The following is a 19099-nucleotide window of genomic DNA, read 5'->3' on the forward strand; positions in this document are numbered from 1 at the left end:
GAGGCTGCATCCAAGGTCTTATGGTGATCCTAGTTATTTTAAAGATCAGCTGTATCTCAACAGCCTCACATGTGCAAAAATCACTTTCAGGTCAGGACTTGAAAAAATAAAGTTTGGAGATCTTCTTATATTCTTTCTGGCATTTAGCCATTAGTGACAGTATTTTCAAGCTTTTGTTCAAAACTAGGAGAGTGGCAAAAACTTACCTGCATTAAAGAACAAAAGCTCATACAATGATAATTCTAAAACCTCTGATTTTACATATACTCCAATTACTGCCCAATTCACAATAAATGCATAAGATGAAGGGACAGCAAAGGCAGTTAACTGGACTCTGCAAAATTGCCCACACTCCAGTTACGAAGTGGGCCTGACCACGTCTGACAGCCTGCATCTGCACAGGCACATCTGGAAAGCCTTCCAGTGCTCCCGTTAGCCCTCCCCGGAAACACAGACCCTTCATTTTAACCATTAGACAGAGATGAGAAAAATAAAAGTGTATATAAAGTATGGTGGTCATTTTCCCTTGTGACCGCTCCCCGAGCCGGCGTCTGAGGGGCACAGGCGGCGCAGGCGATGCTCACGGCTCCCCGGGGCCCACGCGTCCCGCTCGCCGCCGCTCCCGCGCCCCCGCCGCTCGCCCCGCTCCGCGCCGCACGGTTTCAGGCTCGAGCACGGCGCAGCTCCTCCCCAGAGCTGTCCTTGCCGCGGCCGTAAACGCAAGGACAGACTGCCCTGACTTGCCGCGGTCCAAAAGCACGGTGCTCCCACGGCGCCCAGAAACAAATGCGGAACAGATGCGTACCAACAAATACGTGAATGGCCTAACTGCGTCTCCCCCGCTGTGACCTGCCAGCCCTTTCAATGACAAACCCCGCAGTTTTTCCCAGTCGATCATTTATGGAAGCCGAGCACTTGAAAATCAAGCCTGGAAGAAATTAAGAAGAGTAGAAAGATCACACTGCTCATATAGCGTTTAGCTCTGTAGCTATACAGGCGTTGCCTAGGAATATTAGCTTGGTGGTTAACAGAGTCCTCTTTCTGTTTTTTTTCCAATGGCAAAAAATAATTTTATATTTCCATGGGACTTACGCCATGTAAGGGCTGAAAGGATACGCAGCTTTTTTTTTTTTTTTTTTTTTTTTTTTTTTTTTTTTTAAGTGGAATATGCACGTGAAGCCAAATGCCTGCTTCTGTAAGCTAACACACACCCGGGTGAGCAGCCACCAACCTGCAGGTAAACGCTCGCACCAGCTGCAGGTCTAGAGGCAGACACCATACCCATTCAGGCTTAACGCAGGGTGTCCAGAGGAGGTTTAAGTACATACACAAGCCCAGGTGAGAAATTTGGTCCTGATATATCCTTGATTCTGGGCCCAGTTTGTTTAAAATTTTTCATGGAAAATCTTTCAAGAGACTATAAATCTAAAAGCTTTTCTACAATAATTGGAGAAAATCCTGATAATATTAACAGGGTAATGTGGAAGGAGCTCTGATTCTCTCATATAACTGAAGACTAATATAATATATTGCAGAATAAGGTTCCCATACCTAAGCAAAAAATGGCTTTAGAAAAAATACCACACTACCATAGTATTAAATGTACAGCAAGTGAATATTCTTAATATTACAGTTGTGTATATTTTCAGTTTTCCTCTACTAAATACATTATACAAACTGAACTTTCCATAAAGGCCTGTAATAATATTTAAGATATTACAAAGCCAAATAAAATTATATGATATTAAAGCAGAAATTGAATACAGAAATAGGAGGAAAGGTTACTCCAACAATTAAAAAAGGCAAGACCCTTAAAAACAAGCAAACAAGAAAACCCACACCACCACAGAGCAGTTATTCAAAACAGCTTGGGAGTCCAGGGCCTTCAAGGGAACTAAGAGTTCACTCTCTTCTACAATGTTATGTCTCAGTTGGAGATCATGAGGACAAATGCACAATATTAGCTGCAAATGAATTGAAAAAAATAATAATATCAGGGAACACACACCAAGTATTTCCCTTCCCAGACTCTATCTATGATAATGCTTCTCAAATAAAAATCATTAAAAAAAATTAGTGAATGAATAAACTAATTTAAAACTATTGCCGAAAGTAACCTCATCAAATAAGGCAGCCTGGGTTTGCAAGAAGGATTTCAGTTCAGTATTTCAAAGGATTATTTTCTACAAGTGTAAACAAGAATAATTCATGAAAACCATGTGGACTGTCCCATTGTAAAACCAAAGAAAACCAAAAAATTGGCAGATCCCCAGTCAAAGAGTTTGATAATGTATCAGTGGCAACAGCCCATGTGAGTAACAGCCCTGCAGGGCTCCCAGGGGAAGGCAAGTGCCTGACGCAAAGATGAAACCTAGCTTTCCTAAAAGGGGCATCGCGGACGCCTTGCACACTGAATCATTCTGCACTCCTAAATACATGTACCTGAAGATTTCACGGACAGATTTATTTTAACAAGGATCTCACCTAAGTTTACATTCCTGTTTCTCATCTGGAAGAATGAATTGCATATACATGGAAGTTACCAGCACAGAAAATAATTTACACCCAAATACACCACAGGTATTATATAATACCCCTATCATTCAAAGCCTGGTTTCACAGTTTTTGTTTAATATACAGTTGCCTGTTGATAAATGCATTAAAATATAATTCTTGGGAAAAAAAATACTTTGCTTCAAAAAATAGTAACTGAATGAGAAAGATGCGTTATCCTCAGCATCTTTTTATGAAGTATTCCTGCTCCGATTATAATTAGTATCTCTCAGTTAGAGGTTGCCTATTTTACTTCTGAATGGACATTGATTATGCCTCCATTAGCAACTCGATACCATAGGAACGGACAGGCAGATGGACGCGTTTGGTGCTCAGGTTGCTGCATCCATGCTGTATCCTCTTCGAGGCTTTTACTTCCGACTAGATTTCGTCTAGTCCCCTCTACTGAACATCCCCAGCACGCATGTAGCTGAGGGAGAGAAGTGTTCTGTACAACCAAGAACCAGTGGGAACATGGCCCACAAACCAATATTGATATTAAAAAACGTGCAATATGTGAAAACATTTGTGAATCCCCGTCTGGCAGGGAATGAGTCAACAACAGTATATACTTTGGGAGAAAATGGCTAATAACAATTCCTAAAGGATGCTGTAAAATGCTTTTTGGGCCAAGCACTGTGACTTACAGCTTACTGAACATGACTGTACTCCACAAGAGCATTCTGAGCATACACATCTTCACTAGCTCCTTTTCTTCTACAATATACACATTCTCGCACAACATAAAGATTTTTAATCAGTGCATCTTTTTAGGACCTTCAGGGCAGCTCCTCAAGTCTTACTTTGCTATTCTCTTTGAAAAAATAAACTTTTAATGAAACAAGGAATTACACAGAAAGTCTGCTTGGAGTGTAGAAGTAATATTTTCTGCTCAAGGAGCTCATAATATGACAGAGTAAGTGTCAGGAAAAATAGATTTAATACAGGTAAATCTTCTATATGGCATACATCTATCATACAGCAATCTTGGCAAAAATCTTCAAAACCTCCATTAAATTTTCTGTCCAAGTCCTGACAGTTTTAAAGTACTAACATAGTATTATACGATGTGAGCAAATTTAAATATTGGTCATCTGATTTGCCCACAGCCAGGTTTCAGCCAGGGACAGGAACAGGAAAAGAGGAAGCAAGGGCTGTCATTACTAAACAAAATTAGCTGTGTATTACTACTTTAGGCAATTGTAATGATTAGTTTCCATTAAATGAATTCAAAGTCCATTATATAATTCCTGTGTTTTCATTTAAAAATAAGGCGATAGCACAAGCTTGCTGCAGTATGCTGTTTATAATCACTTCTGCTTCACAACAAGTGAGCAGACTGATTGATTGTAAAAGACATCTCATTTAGAGGTCCATGGGCCAATGGTCAAACCCCCAGAACTGAGATACAGCCTCTAAACAGCTTCTTTCAATTACATAATAATAAATAATACTAATGAATAATTATAAATAATAAGTAAATCAACAATAAATTCCTCACAGATGTGAATAACTCTATAATGCAGTCCATAAACTCAAATGCTGCTGGTAATGGTATCTTCCTACCTGCAAAGGGAACAGGCGCATCTTTATCTAAAGCAACGAGGGGAGGATCCAAAATCACAGTGTCGTTGTTTTCTGTTATGATCCCATGGTAGGATGTCTCAATCCAGGGTTTGTGTTTGTTCACTAGAAAAGAAAAGAAATACAAGGCTTAATTGATTTGATTCATGTTTTACACCCAATTAGCTCATTTTAAAGTATTTAATATATTGCCAAAATTGTTATCACTCAAAAGCCATTTACAAAATCTCAAGGTACTTTATAAACATTCAAAAATTATACCAAAGTGACATGTATAATGTACCATAATTCACTGCAGAGAAAAATAAAGCTAACAGACATCCCTCCGATTAAGATACCAAAATAAAAAGCCAATTTTCAAAATAATTTAAACATATTCCCAACTCTCAGGCATAATTAGTGTCAGACATTTTTTCAAGAAATTGCTTTCTGTGGTCAAAGTCTGATCCAAGAGAAAGGATGTCCATGGGAAAACAACTCTGTCATGATTCGAGGGCAAGCAGGAGGGCAGGCGAGATACTGGGCTCTTGGTCATCTTTTTCTTTTTTTTCCCTTTGGAAAAATATTGAAAGTGGCATTTGTTTTCTGCACTTTTCAGACAAAAGAAAAAATTAAACTGCTAAATTTTAATCGCTTTGATAAAAGGAAGCCACTTCTTTGCCTTTCTGCTAGTTGTAGCTAAATGGGTTCCAAAGTTTTCCTGAGAAACCTGTCCTTCAACCATGGTTGTTGAACGGTACGAAATCTGCTCTCAAAGCGCACAGCAGGGTCACACGAACAGCCTCCGTCACAGCTGGGGATACACCACCGATCACCGAATGTCTTATCCTTGCGCCCCTCCCTCCCCAAACACCCCCTCCTAACTGCACAGTATGCAGACGATAATGGGAATTACTCTAGCTTTTTAGTTTGTAGGAGCACTAGCTTTGCCATGCTCCTAAACAGCATTTTGTCCCCCCAGCCACAGTCTGAACGTTATGTTTTTGGAGGTATTACAGGAATAACGCAGTGGTGCTACCCAGGCGCGCTGCAACGTGAGGAACGCACGCCCTCGCGACCCCCGGCACAGGGCTTCTCCAAAGTGGAAGCAAGCGGTCTCGGCACCAAAGGCAGAGGAGGGGGCTCCGGCCACAGCAGAGGAGCTCTGCAATTAACACATTTGTTTGCTCACTAGTTATTTGGAAAAAAAAAATACATTTATGCCAAACTGAAGTTCATTCTTTTTCTTTCTTGCTCCTTCGTCTAACCACCAGGGAACGGTAAGCCCGGGAAGAGCGAGCCGAGGTCCTCTGAGAGCAAAACCATTCTGTTTTACAGCCAGAGACAGGAGAACTTTGACTTCTTTCATACGGCAGAAGCTATACTCATTCAGAGGAAGGGATATTATTTTCACAGCATTTTTACCCATTTTATGCAATAACTAAGCAACGGGAAAATTAAATTGGGTATGTGGCAGGGAAAGGTGAAATGGGAAAAAGGCAACTCTGCTCTCTTCATCTGGTAATGACTTTCGTTCAGCCAGAGGAGAGACGGGCGAGCTTACGTAAGGGGACGAAGGCTAAAAGCCTCCTCGATGCTGCAATGCGAGAAGTGATGGATGCAATTTCAGAGCTTTGTACGGCATCGGGGAGTCCGATTTGCAGGGCAGTTGAACCATTTTGTGATTTGGATTCATGAATCGCCTCACTGGAAACACGCAGACGCGTGAAAGAGGCTCCGCCACCGCTCCGAGCCTGACTGCCACACTACGTGCTGCTGACCCAGGGGCGAGCTCCGCGCTGCCCACGGTACCCGTTCACCAGTAGAGAACCACGAAATAGGAATTTGCATGAAAAGCAAAGTCCCTGTGCAACTGGAAACCACATCCCAGAGCCATCTTTCCTTCCCTGCTGAGACCCGACCGAGGCGGTTGTGTTAAACCTTGTCTGAGCTTGCACAAACCCCTCTTTCCTCCCACAGGAGACTTTGCGGGGCACTTGTGATGGCACTTTGCTTGAGGAACAGCTCGGCACGCAGGAGCGGGAACCCCACAGGCCTCGTCTCTCTTCCATTAGCGTCCCGTAACAGCAGTCGAGTGAGTGACAGCAACTAACTCCTTACACCATATTGGGGCGGGAGGAGGAGAAAGTGCTCTGGAACAAGTGCTACCGCTTAGCCCTAGATGTTGAAGGCTGGTACAGGAGGTAGAAAGAAAGGGTAAAACAGAAACAAAACACGCTACAAGCTCCGTACTACTTGCAGGCGCTGATGACAACGCTCCTTACTGCACCAGCTGCACATAACCTGGGCCTTCGAAACCTTAAAAATAATGGAAATTTTTAAATCTAACTATGGGAGGGCAAAACAATTTGTTTGCATCAGAAGAGCTCTACGTTTCAAATATTTTCAGGCTGTTAAATTTTTTCCTCCTTTTACACTGTTTTGGATACTTCTGGTTTAAAATGCAAAATCTATAACATTGAGATTAGTGGCTGGTGCTCTGGTGTAGGTTTTTGTTTGTTTTTTCTTTACTAGAGGTTACTAAAATGTCAGCGCAGAAACTCTTCCCAAATGAATACACCAATATACAGGCTTTTATAAGATACCAAATTTAAAGAAAGCACTGTAAAAAATAATATGATTAATGAATAGTTCACATTTCTTCCTCCAAGACAGAAAGACAGCTACAATTTGTTGGAATGGCTCACAACTATATTTAGCCACAGGTCAATGCACCCTGCACAAACCACCTACCGTATGAAGCATTTCTATAAAAATGGTTTTTTTAATGATTTCAAAAGAGTTTCACCTAGTCTCATTCTAGCCACTGAATCACATTTTAAGCTATTTGAGAAGTACATATGTTTAAAAACAAATTACCATTTCTTCCAGCTGGGCTTGCTTTCTGAGCATGACATTTCTCTTCCCTTATCTTCATTTTGTACTCACTCTACTTTTACAATATTAGTCTGTGTAAAATAAAAGCATCACCTGGAACTCGGCCCCTTCCTACTTCCTCTGCCTTGGAGCAGGACCTGTGCAAAACATGACTTCTTGTAGCTCGAGCAATATTTCTTTTATCCTTCAGTTTTTTAGCTTTTACCTTCAAATAATTATCTTTTAGCACTGTATGAAAATAAATTTAATACATCTGAGATAGACTAAGAAGTATTCACATCCAGGTTATGTTTATGCTCAGGGGAAAAGTATGTGTTTTAGACAAGATACACATGAAATATTGGCAGAACATGACAGAAATCCCATAAGATGGGTCGATCTTGTAAGAGCTTTATCATTACAAGAGGTATCCAAAGCCCTATTTAAAAAAACAGATCACTCCTTTTGAATGTAAACAGATATTAATGTAAACATATACAGTTATGCTTCTCTTTTCAATCCATTTTTGTTTTAAAATGTGAAACTGAAAACTATGTGAAAGTTGTATTCTTTTCTTAGTTATGTCAAAGATCGTCAAACTTCAGATCAAATTTCCAAATACATCATTAGTAATGACACTCTGCATTTATTTAAAAAGCAAAAAAAAAAAAAGCATATCATGCTATCTACTTAGCACTGTATTAAGCTAGATTAAACTCTATGTTTAAGTAGAAAAAAAGAAATCTATAGAATTTCCTTTAAGAAGAACATGAGAAGAACATTTTGTTTGAGATGTTAATTAGCGCCTCTCCGAGATTAACAAACATCTACGTTTCTGGATCTTTTGTAAACTTCAAAATAGGGTGAGATTTTTGTATTTTAATCTTAAAAAGGGAAGAAAATACGTTAAAAACAAGTATTTCTGTTGAAAGTTAAGAACATATTTTATAAAAGAAAGTGATAGGAAAAAGCATTTTTGGATTTGCATTTGCTAAAGATGATAGAAGACATTTATATACAGGTTTGCATACAAAAGCTAGGCAGTTTCAGGAAGCAGGAGAGCACTGAACTACAGCAAGCAAAACCCCACAAAGCAAAGTAGCTGGAAATTTAGCAGACAGAAATGAGAGCTACAGAGAAAACTGCTTTCCTTCTTAGGTTGTATTAAGTTGTACCATATTCTTACAATAATCCTAAAAATGAAGAAAAGTAATTCTAAGCCTGAAAAAAATGCACACACACATATGTTCTCGTCTTTGCTGCAGAAAACCTTCTCTGAAAGCATTTCTCATCAAGTTGCACGGCTTGAATTTCCCTAAAAGTCTAGCTGGGCAGAAGCCGAAATCCATACTAGGATCTCATAAATGCAAACCTGTGTATTCAGTTAAAAGGTGCAGATGAGCTATACCTGTACTTTGTTTTTTGACTTCCTTCCCTTCCTATACTTTATTAGCCATCCATATAAAACTATAATGTAAATAATTTGTAGCAGCTAGGATAAGACAATTAATCTTTTTCCTTAATTACAGTTAGAGGTCAATTCATTAAAATTTGTATGCACCATTTACACTGCCTTTCCATAGCGTGTGCTGCCAAAGCCCGTGATTACAAGCCTTTGGATTTAATTAAACCATCTTCCTAGAAAACCGCCACTCCGCGTGCCATCTGCGAATGCCTCTGACATGCAAAACACCAAGGGGAAACAAACGGGAAAGGAAAACCGAGTCCTTCCGTGGAGCCGGCAGGAGCTTCCCAGCTCTTCCGAGCCCAGCCACAAAGTCAGCCCAAGGACAAACCCCAAAGCGCAGCAAAAGCGAGACAGACCAAGGCCGGGAGATCTTCAGAGGCCAAAACCTTCGCTGAGCGACGCCCTGCCGGGCGCCCCTTCCCGCGGCGCGGGGTGCACGCTGCCGGGCGCTGCCCCCGCGAGGGGCCAGGCCGTGGGGCCAGGCCGTGGGGCCGCCGAGCTGCCCCACCACAAGGCTCCAGCAGCTGGAGAGCAGATAGCAGCCCCGTCCGCAGGCTCTGCAGCACGCTGCCCCCAGGCCGCCCTTCGCCGGGGTACGGCTAGGGCAGACGGTCGCCAGCGTGGTTCCACCTGGGTCGTAACACGGGCACGAGGCAGGAGGACGACAGCTTGCCAAGAGAGGCAACAGCTTTTCTGCAAGCCAAACCAGACCCTTCTCAAGAGGGGGAAAAAAGCCTCAGCGGGAAGCAGCAGGAGTACAAGGAACACAGTATACAGTGGTATTTTCCAGACTTAAGGTGGGTGCTGACTTCTCAAGAGGCTGAGAACTGCCGCTGACCCCGGAGCGACTCCTCACGACAGAAGTACGAGAGGAAACAAGTGACGGTCGGAGGCTGCGACTGCAGGTGCCCCGGCACAGTCAGTACTGTCTAGCGGACGAGCTGCTGATTTCTAAACATTAAGAGGCTAAAATCTGAGCTAACAAATTACATGAGTTAAGGACTGATCTATGAATGCAAACATTTTCTTTCTTTCTTCCGAAACGCTATGATGAATCTATTTTCCATTTAAATGTACTGATAATACGCGCTCTCATCTCTCTCTTAGCCTAAAGAGTGTGCTGATTGCGGTATAATTGGCAGAAAATTTAGGCTCTTGTACCCCTCAGCTCAGGTCTCCAAGTCCTTTTGCCTGCTAACTTGAGCCCTTGGAAGTGACAAAGCCCTTCCTCGAAACGCAACGGACGCTGAGGCCGCTCAGAAAGACCATTAAATGCACACTCAAAATCCCACTGACTTCTGGGGAACAGGAGCAGCTGAGCCGCGTTCACTTTCTGCACCCAGCACACATCCTCCTGCTCTCGAGCAGCAACGCACAAGTGTTTCCAGTGCCCTGTTCGGATACCGGACAACCAGTAACATACAAAATCGCTTGGCTGCGGGTGGCACAGCGACATCTGCAACGCACCACCAGGACGGCTGAGAAACCCCCCCACGCGGCTGCCGCTAGCTCGGCAGCGCGCTCCCCGTCCGGGGTGACGCTCGGCTGGGAAACGGCCTCCGGGTGATTTGGGGGCAGCAAGGGCCACAGCTCCGGCCCAGAGTTTCAGGTTTCTCTCAGAGACAGGCTACAGGAAAACCAGATGTTGCCAGTGCTGAAATCCGGTGGCCTTTTCTCTGGAGAGCTCTAGCAGTCCTCGGCGTGGGATGAAGAGGTAGAAATTTGATAGCGGGCAGGAAGAGCATTAACCCCTATGGACTTCAGAGTGATTGAAAACTGGATTATAATTTTTGCATTTCACGGGGTTAAATCTTTCTCAGCACTAGGAAAGCAACACCGAGTGACGGCATCAACAGAAAATCAGAATGCTTCGGTTCCCAGCCACCGCGGAGACGTAACACGCATACACATTTTATACGTTTGCCAAAGAAAACTGTAAAGAAGAAATTTATTCTTCTAACTGTCTCACAATACACTGGGTTCCCGGTGTGATGCCATTGCCCGATTTACTGAAACTACCCTAGTTACAGTCTGGATTCACTTTTAGATAGATGACTTTAAATTATAATGTTTTATGTGCTTTTACATAAAATAGTAATTTGAAATTCCTGTCCCAATTAAGTCAGTGGGAGTTTTGACACTGAGTTCAGTTAAACCGGGATTTATGTGAGGTACCTGATCTGATTCCCCCACAGCTCTGTAGGGAACATCTGAGCTAGGGGCCACGTTAGAACCAGCGCATCTCAGCAACGTTAAAATACTCAGCGGAGACCCGAAAGATAACTTGGGACTGGTGTGATCATGCTTCACAGTGAAAAGCTAGTTTGCACAAAACAGACTGCACCAGAAAGTTTTCTGCAATTAGTATATATTCTAGCCCCAGTGCAAGCGCCTTTCAAAAACAACAGCTTCCACTAGCAACATTTTTTCTAGGTAAGGAAAGGGGAAAACCCTGGAGTACAGCTTTGCTAGAAGTTCATTTTTGTTACAAGCTTGTTGGACAAAAGTTAGATCTTGTCTAAGGAACTTAATAATATTAGACACAATCTACTGCCTATTTTTAAAGTAAAATAAACTACTTCATATTTATTCTGATATGCTTAGAAGTTTATGTAGCTATAAACTTATTTTAATCATATGCAAACATATTGAGTCATTTCTGACTTAAAATAAAAGTCAGCTTCAGACTTCAGTAAGAACTCTGTACGCAACCTTCAAATGGACTTTAAATGAGTGGAGGGAAATGGACTTTTACTCTAAACCTATTTGGATTAGTTAAATTTAACAAGCACACTGCCTCCAAATGCATAAAGCAGTAAGCTTCCCATATTAGGCAGCAAAAAAGCAGCAGTATTTCCACCTTGCCAAGACAGAAGGCTTTTTTTTTTTTTTCTCGATTGATCAAGCAGGTTATATTACCTTATGAATAGTACCATCCTTTACTTCTGGCTGAGCGGCACTCAGAAAGGCGAGATATCTTTCTTTCCCAATACCAGTGAAGAGAACAAAATGTTTTTTTCCACGTAGACTGTGAAGACGAACGCGTTCTGATCAGCACAGTGAAGAAATCGGTGCTTTTACCATGTTTTTAAACTGTTTTCCCCCTTTCAAATTCAGACCTACTTACGTCTCAGTATTTTTTGTTATTCCTGAGGGCCAAACCCTCTCCTATTTTTACAGAGGCGTCGCAGAAGAGCTAACGGACGGCTCCGGCGCAGTCGGCAGGGCAGGCCGGGCGCCAGGGCGGCCAGGAGCACGGGGCTCAGCCCGCACGCTCGCCGCTGCTCTGTTTGCTGCAAGCCTATCTGCCGCGAAGGCATGCCAGCCGTATGTATGATTAACGTGATAAATAACGGCATTTCTTTCCACTCACACACCTTATCTCTACGCTGCTCCAGAAGTGATTACGATTCATGTATATGCATATCGGAAGAGTTTTACACAGTAGAGAAACAGCTGTAGCACAGCGAAGAGCAGCACATGCTGCTTACCTTTTTCCAGTCACCTTGGGTAAGGCTGTTCAAAGCTGTCCCATATACATCCGCATATACACATCTGCACTAGCTACAGTCAGACCTCTGAATTCAGGTCCAATAGACTCTGGTGCTACGCAGATACCTAATTATTGTGGACTAGTAAAATTTTGGTTGGGGTCATGCAGAATTCTGAAAAATTTTAAATATAAAACTGGAGAAAACTCTATAATGGAAGTTGCTTGGAATGGAAAATATCTTTTTCCCCAGAATATACAAAAAGGAAGCGTTTCAGTGTCTGTGATGTTCATACTCCTGCATCTGTTCGTTGCTATGGGTTTGTTTTTGGGGTGGAGGACAGATATTCTTCCTAACCCTGATTAAATCAATGTGAACACTTAACAGGAACTTACTAAATCCTTTGGTCAACACAAACATGTATTGTTCAGGAAAAACAGTCTAAGCTAAAAATTTCATAAAAATCTACCCACAATATTCATATGTGAAACTTGGCAGCATTTTTGTTTATAAGCCCCCTTTTTGAAAAGCACATGTGGCATATACCTGTGCATTCGTGACTGCACCTTTACACTGAGCCTCCCTGTCAGCTTTAGGCACCAGGCCACATCGCTGTGCTCTCCGTGCCTTAGACCACTTCTATGCTTACAAATAAGATGCTTTCAATAATGCAGAAGAGATTTCATCTCCTTGATTAAGACATCCAGTCCTTCTAAATGTATCTGTCAATATCAGTTGTGTTACAAGCAGATTACAAACAGTGCAAAACTGTATTCTTAACTATTACCGACTATAGGTCTAAATGTTCAGACCAGGACGTGGCCGACATGTTATAAAGGAACAAAAATAGACCCGAGAGTCACAATGCAGTTGATGGTATCTTTGTTTAACCCCTCTTTATTATTCCATCATCATTTAATTTCCTTCAAGATTCATTACACAGGGGAAGCTGCCCTTCTTAAATGCTCTATCTCCTTTCCCTGTTTGGCCGGAAAGCCCTGCAGCGCCTGGCTGCGTTTCTCTCTCTGACTTTGCAGCACGTGTTTTGCACAGAGCCAACGCTAGCGCTGATTCTGCAAAGAAGCAAAAAGCACGTGTCCTCTGAAGAGTTCTCACTCGGACGACTCAATCGCACATTTAATTGATGGGGATTCAAACACAGCTATCAGGGACTGGGCATCAATATCTCGTCAATAATCCAGGAATTTACAGCAACGCTCAGGAACGTACAGACCACTAATAAACATGTCTATCCAGACAGTGTGTTGCCACAGGAAACAAAAAAAAATCCAATAATTATGCAGAAAAGCAAGAGTAATCCCCTAATAGCACCAAACATAGACCTCTTTGAGGAGTTTTGGAGCTGCAGGGTGCCCTGTTTAACTAAAAAAATATTTGCACGTATAATGGCTCTTCAATTGCCTGAAATATCAGAATCGGGGAATTCTGGTTGCTGCATTTCTTCCTGTGAAAGCTCTCACGCACGGTCTCTCTAAAACACTCCAAGCACCGCGTCACGCTAGATGCATTACCAGGTGCTGAGCAGACTTTCAAAGGTAACAGCTTCTTTCCTGCACCTCATCGCTCATGCAAGCGGTTTTACTTAGTAAATAACGACTTCCGCTGAGGACTTAAAAGTAGAGATTAAAATAATTTAGGTTTTATGCAGCTGTGTCTTGAGAACTTTAGCAATGCTCCCAGTCGAGAATGTCATTCTGAAAAATTCAAGATTAAAACCACCTATTAGATTCTGAGTCTAAAATAACTGAAAAATAAATTTACTAAGAAATTGTTACCTTCATTGGATAATTTCAGCTTGTGTCGCACCACTTCGAGAGCTCAAACTGTTGAGTGTTACCATATAAATTTAAGCTCACTGAAATCCTATGCTCCTATGTATGATCCTATGCATTTTAAATCTAGGACAATGAGCTAAATCCTAATGCCATGGTCTTTGAGAGAGTAAACTTTTTTTTTTTTTTAATATGTAAGGAATTGTTGATGTTCATCTTTCTGTGTTCCACATTATATATTTTCATACAGCGGTGGCTCAAGAATATTCCCGCACTGAGAACTTCATTTAAAACCCTGCCTGTTTCAAAGTACCTGTCCTTTACCTAAGCCAGGGAAGTAGGGGCCTAGGGTATCTTGAGGGAGAAGAGTCATGTTTTTCTTCATGCTAGCCACCACTCTTCCCCAAATCAGCCGCGTTGTTTTTGAAGTAGCGACTGCGTTTCCAAAAAGGAAGACTTTCTTCCCTGATGAAACCAACAACTTTGATCCCTTTGAGAACAAGATGGAGAAACAGGAAGAGTGCAGGAAACTGGGAGATAGTGCTAAGTTCAACTTACATTTATTTATGTGAGCAGAGGCTTGTGAAGATGGAAGGCTACGGGAAAGATGTGTCAGTGCACAAAAACATAGAGGCTGGCAACATAAGAAATCTTAACAGCATGTAGCTCTGCGGCTTTCTACCGCTTCAGGACCACGGTTAAACCCCGAACAGCCTGTGCTTAGGTCAGAATCACTGTTACTCTGCAGTACAAAAACAAACAAGATGCTACACATCTACTATACATAAATCACATTACAGTTTCATGTCTGGACCTCTTGTCTAGTATTTATGCACCAAAACCCCATGAGGGCTTATGAGGCAAGTGAGTGTGTACACATAACTGCCAGTAGTGCGGGGGAAAGTGCACTGCAGAGCAAGGCAGAATAAAGTCCTTTTGCACGCATTTCCATATCTTGTGTTCAGGTGTCTCTTAAATTGAAATGTACCTTCAATAAAATTAATGTATCAACTGACTCTCCATCCTCACCCCAAATGTCTCCCTGGAATATGCATTAAAATATTGACGTTTATTACAAGATTCCCTACATTAATAAAATAGTAATTACTTTACCTCTACTACCATGAAAGCACAATGCCACGAGTGCTTGGTAGTGCTGGCTGTCCCCGCCACAGGAGAAGGGAGGAGTGTAGTGAATAACGCAAAGGGAGGGTAAGACGACAAGGGACTGCCTTCTGGTTTGGAAAGAGGACAGCGAGGTTGTACCCATGACAGTCATTTGTTATAGGTTGTCTATTTTCTCCTAAAGAACAACAATTTTTTGGAATAAGGTCCATCTTCTTTTCACTTTTCTACAGTGCCTACCAGTCTAAGTCTGTGGTCCTTGACAGGAGCTTCTATAATCTCCAAAACAAATTAAAATCTCTCTCCCAAACAAAATCAGTCGGAGTGTGGGCGTTCCAGAAACTCTAATAGCCAAGACCTCTGTGCTTCAGCCCGCCAAGGCAGAAGGACACCTATAATTACGCAGGCTATATAATCAGTATGTCAAGCCTAAAGACATCCTGCTTTTTGTAACAATGCTGCATCTTTTCAGCCATATTCCATCTAAGCTTTAGTTGTTTCTTGCTCATTTATTGCCTTTAAAAAGCTTAATTTAGACCTAGCAACTGCCTGAAATAAATATTTTTTTTTAGTTTTGAGACTCTTTCTGATTGTAAGCAGCTCTGACTTTTTAACAATGTTTAATACAATTCTCTGTCTTTTATGCTCTTCATTGTCAATACAGCTTTTATTTTTCTCCAAAGCAATCTTCTTTCTCACAGTGCATTTCCTACAGATTTAAACCTAAAATTGTTGCTCATACTACTTGAATGGTTTATTTTTTCTCCCGAACTATCTCACCTCTCTTCTGCATTTCAATCAGAAAACGGCCTCTTATTTTTCTCTCTCTTCTTCCCCCTCAACTTTCTTGGAGTCTCTCTCAATTCCTAGGTCATTTTTGAAATACATTAGTCTGTGTACACAGAAATTAGGCTGCCATCAGCCTAGTTTTAAAATACAATACATACATTAGTAATTGCTCTCCTCAGTTCTGCTTTCACATACTTAAATAATTAATTTTGAGTGCAGTTGGTGCTCAGAGCGAGAGCGTGGCAGAATTTGGCTGGATTACGAATTAAGCCCTGCTCTAGTAAGAGCGAGATCATGACATTGCCCCAGCAAATAACATATTCCTGTCCCCATATGGCCCCAACCACAGAGCCAAGAGGCTTTTTATAACTCAGCCTCTTTAGGGACGACATCAATCTATCAGCTTCCCGAATGATTTAAGACGGCTTTTCAGCGGTATTGCAAGTAAACTCCCTGCAGAATTGTCCCTCTCGTTTCAGCCTGATAATACAAATGAGTGAGGAAGGAGATATCCAAACTCAGGAAGAAACCTATAGATCACTTGAATGTATGGGTTTCCCCTTTATCCTCTGTTACTAAACACAGCCGAAGCCAGTAGTCTGGGCTCCATCAAAAACTAGTAATTCCTGCTGGTGTTTCTGCCCTGCAGCATACTCTCGGGCTTTGGGTGCACTGCACAGGGGATCTCACAGCAAAGAAAAAAGAAAAAGCATGGCAAGAGCAGAGGCTGACCGATCTTCCTGGCCCTATAAGCCACCTACTAAAACCTCCTCATCATTAAGAGCCACACAAGGTCTGGGAGGGGTTCGCAGACGGGAGATGACAAGGCCAGCAGGTTCCTCTTGGCCGCTGCGATGGGATGTTTCACTCGGTTACATGGCAAACAAGTGACATCTGCCGCAGCAGCTCCGACTTTGGACCTCGCCCCCACAGCAGGCGCTGAGATTACCCGGCCCCTCCATCTCCAGCGTGGCCTCGCTGCCGTCGGACGAGGAACGCGCTCCAGGCGCCCCGCGGCACTCGCGCCTGGCTCCAGGCTGATGGGCTGGCCACTCCTGACCTAGGAGCTCTACCAACGCCACTAAAGCGATTAAAAAAGCAAAACAAAACGATGCTGGAAAACTGCTGTTTTGAATATTGATATGAATCATCATATAGGGTTACGATCTACACCGAAGGACTATCAAGAAGTCCCAGCCCCCAGGCACCCCAATCCTCTCACAAACAAAGTATTTAGGAGTTGCTCAATATTTTTTCCTCCAAATAAATAGCATGTTATGTAACACCAGAATAATAACTTGCTCAGAACAGTCTGACATCAGTACTTGCACGGGATATTCTCTTTACGCCTATGTTTGATCATTCATTCCTTCTACGTAATCCTAAAAACAGTTATTCTTCAATTCATTAGTTATTAGTATTCTGTAATAACTACATGATTACTAAATTGCTGCTGCTTGCTGTAACAAGAGTTAACCCGTGGGTTCAGCCAGTGCAGAGAAACTAGTTTCTCCAACGGAAGGCAAAACGAGGGAGGAAAAATGAGACTGCATCTTCTATACTTTCTGTGGGGTTTTTTTTTAGTTAAGTTGTTAAATCTGACATCTAAGTACCAAACACTATTTTTTCAGCTTCATGACTTCATTCTTAATTATCAGCTACTTGTATGAATTGCTAAGAGTGATTTTGGCCCGTGACATATCAGCTTTTGTCCTACGATGTTGCAGATGGGACACATTTTATTGCAAATTTCATTTTATGCTTTTTATTGCAAAAGGTATGGAACGATGAATGATAATTATATATTTTACAGTTCATTCACTACAAACTGAGCATTTGGTATTCATTACTCTGGCAAGAGACGTCCTGTCAGCTTTAGCCCTCCGTTCACGCATGATCTCTGCATTCGAGCACGCAACAGAATTTTGAAGAGAGATTTCAACCAAGTTTCCACTTGGAAAAAGAAAGAGAAAAAAAAAAAGCCAGCTTATCTAGTTACATTATCTTTAGTGGCTGCTGTCAAAGGAATAGTTGACTAAAATCACTTTCCTCATATTTCTTACAATCCGGTTGAAAAACTTGGGCATGAAAAAAGGTAACTATATAAATCATTCCTATAAAACTGAAGACAAGGTTGAAAGCACCTGGACTTATTTTTGAGAGATAAAGTTTAACTCCAATTTTTCACAATATTTCTGATCCTGCAGTTGTCACAACACAGATATCATTATTTTGGGTATTTCAAAAGGTCGCGCTGGTGCTAGCCAGTGATCACACGAAAAAGCAGGTAACACTAAGCAAGCCCTTTTTCTCTGGGCTTCTCAGAACAACAGCTCCAAAGACAGTTCCCATATACCAGGTTCAGGTAAGAGCTCTCCAGATACTCTTTTGCCGGTCCCTTGTCACAGTGATCACGGCTGATTATCAGAATCTGTCACGCATCTGCGTTCAATCACATGCTCAAAGGACACTCTGCCCTCACAAAATTTGAGGTGCTAATATAAAAATGGTGTGATCTTCTTGCTTTTAAAGTTAATGTCCCTAAGAATAGGTACTAGTTCCAAAAGAGGTGTTATACTATGAAATAAGAAATACGACATGAATTAAATACAAAATACATGGAATGCCTGAGTACGGTCCAAAGGCAAGCACATTAAAAAAAAGCCATGAGAGACAATATACCTCTGTAGCAGATAAAATGCAGCTAAGTGATAACCACAGATGAACCATATCAATAAATGAACATATTTGCAGGGTAACAATAGAAAGGAAACGATGAAGACAAGCTGTTAACTCACCAGCCTCCCTAAGACTCTCCTCTACTAGTTTAGGCAGCACAGGCTATGGCAAAACCCAAGGCAGGCCCACCAGCCATCCGTGGCCGTTTCCTACCGGCGCTCGGAGCTGGTTGCCGCTGCGGGATATGCAAGTGGGATGCCCTTCACTTCATAAATGGTGAGGCATCAAAGTACATATTTTTCAGGGGTCAACACTGACTGTTTTTGCATGATTTGGAGAGATCACTGCTTGAAAGGATGAGAGGGAACGAAGCAAGTTATAATTATTAATTCTATTTATTTGTATTATGTAGATAAATAAATCAAAAGACCTTATCCAACACATACTGTCTCCTGTGCAACTATAGAGAGGTCTGCAGATGCCACCTCCTCCGCCTAAACTGTCCAAAATTCACAAGTTTTACCTGAACTAGTAACATACCTGTAATTCTATTATCCCAAGAGAGTCTCGGATGCCTAAAAACATTTAACTCCAGGTTTTGATGACTTTGAAACTCCATTCACTTAAGATCCATGCACAATAACTTGACAATGACACTTTTAAAAACAGTAAGCTTGTTATATGTAAAGGTATAACAAGAACCAGCAGAGTTAATGGGATGTTTGTATCAAGCTTGAGGAGCCAGGAAACAGCCTGCAGCT

General features: G+C 41.9%; 1 protein-coding gene across 2 annotated transcripts in view; it reads right to left on the minus strand.

Annotated features, from left to right (window-relative positions):
- The window catches only part of CLSTN2 (calsyntenin 2), a 423340-nt gene that overhangs the window by 228404 nt on the left and 175837 nt on the right, over window positions 1–19099 (minus strand). For both annotated transcript variants that reach the window (XM_064516936.1, XM_064516935.1), the window contains one exon: window positions 4120–4242. Coding sequence is in view for 1 of the 2 variants with exons in the window: in XM_064516935.1 (XP_064373005.1) it covers window positions 4120–4242 (123 nt within the window). In the remaining variant the exon portion in view is untranslated. The remainder of the gene's footprint in view (window positions 1–4119; window positions 4243–19099) is intronic.

The sequence above is a fragment of the Dromaius novaehollandiae genome, chromosome 9 (assembly GCF_036370855.1).
Source record: "Dromaius novaehollandiae isolate bDroNov1 chromosome 9, bDroNov1.hap1, whole genome shotgun sequence".
NCBI classification, from domain to species: Eukaryota; Metazoa; Chordata; class Aves; order Casuariiformes; family Dromaiidae; genus Dromaius; species Dromaius novaehollandiae.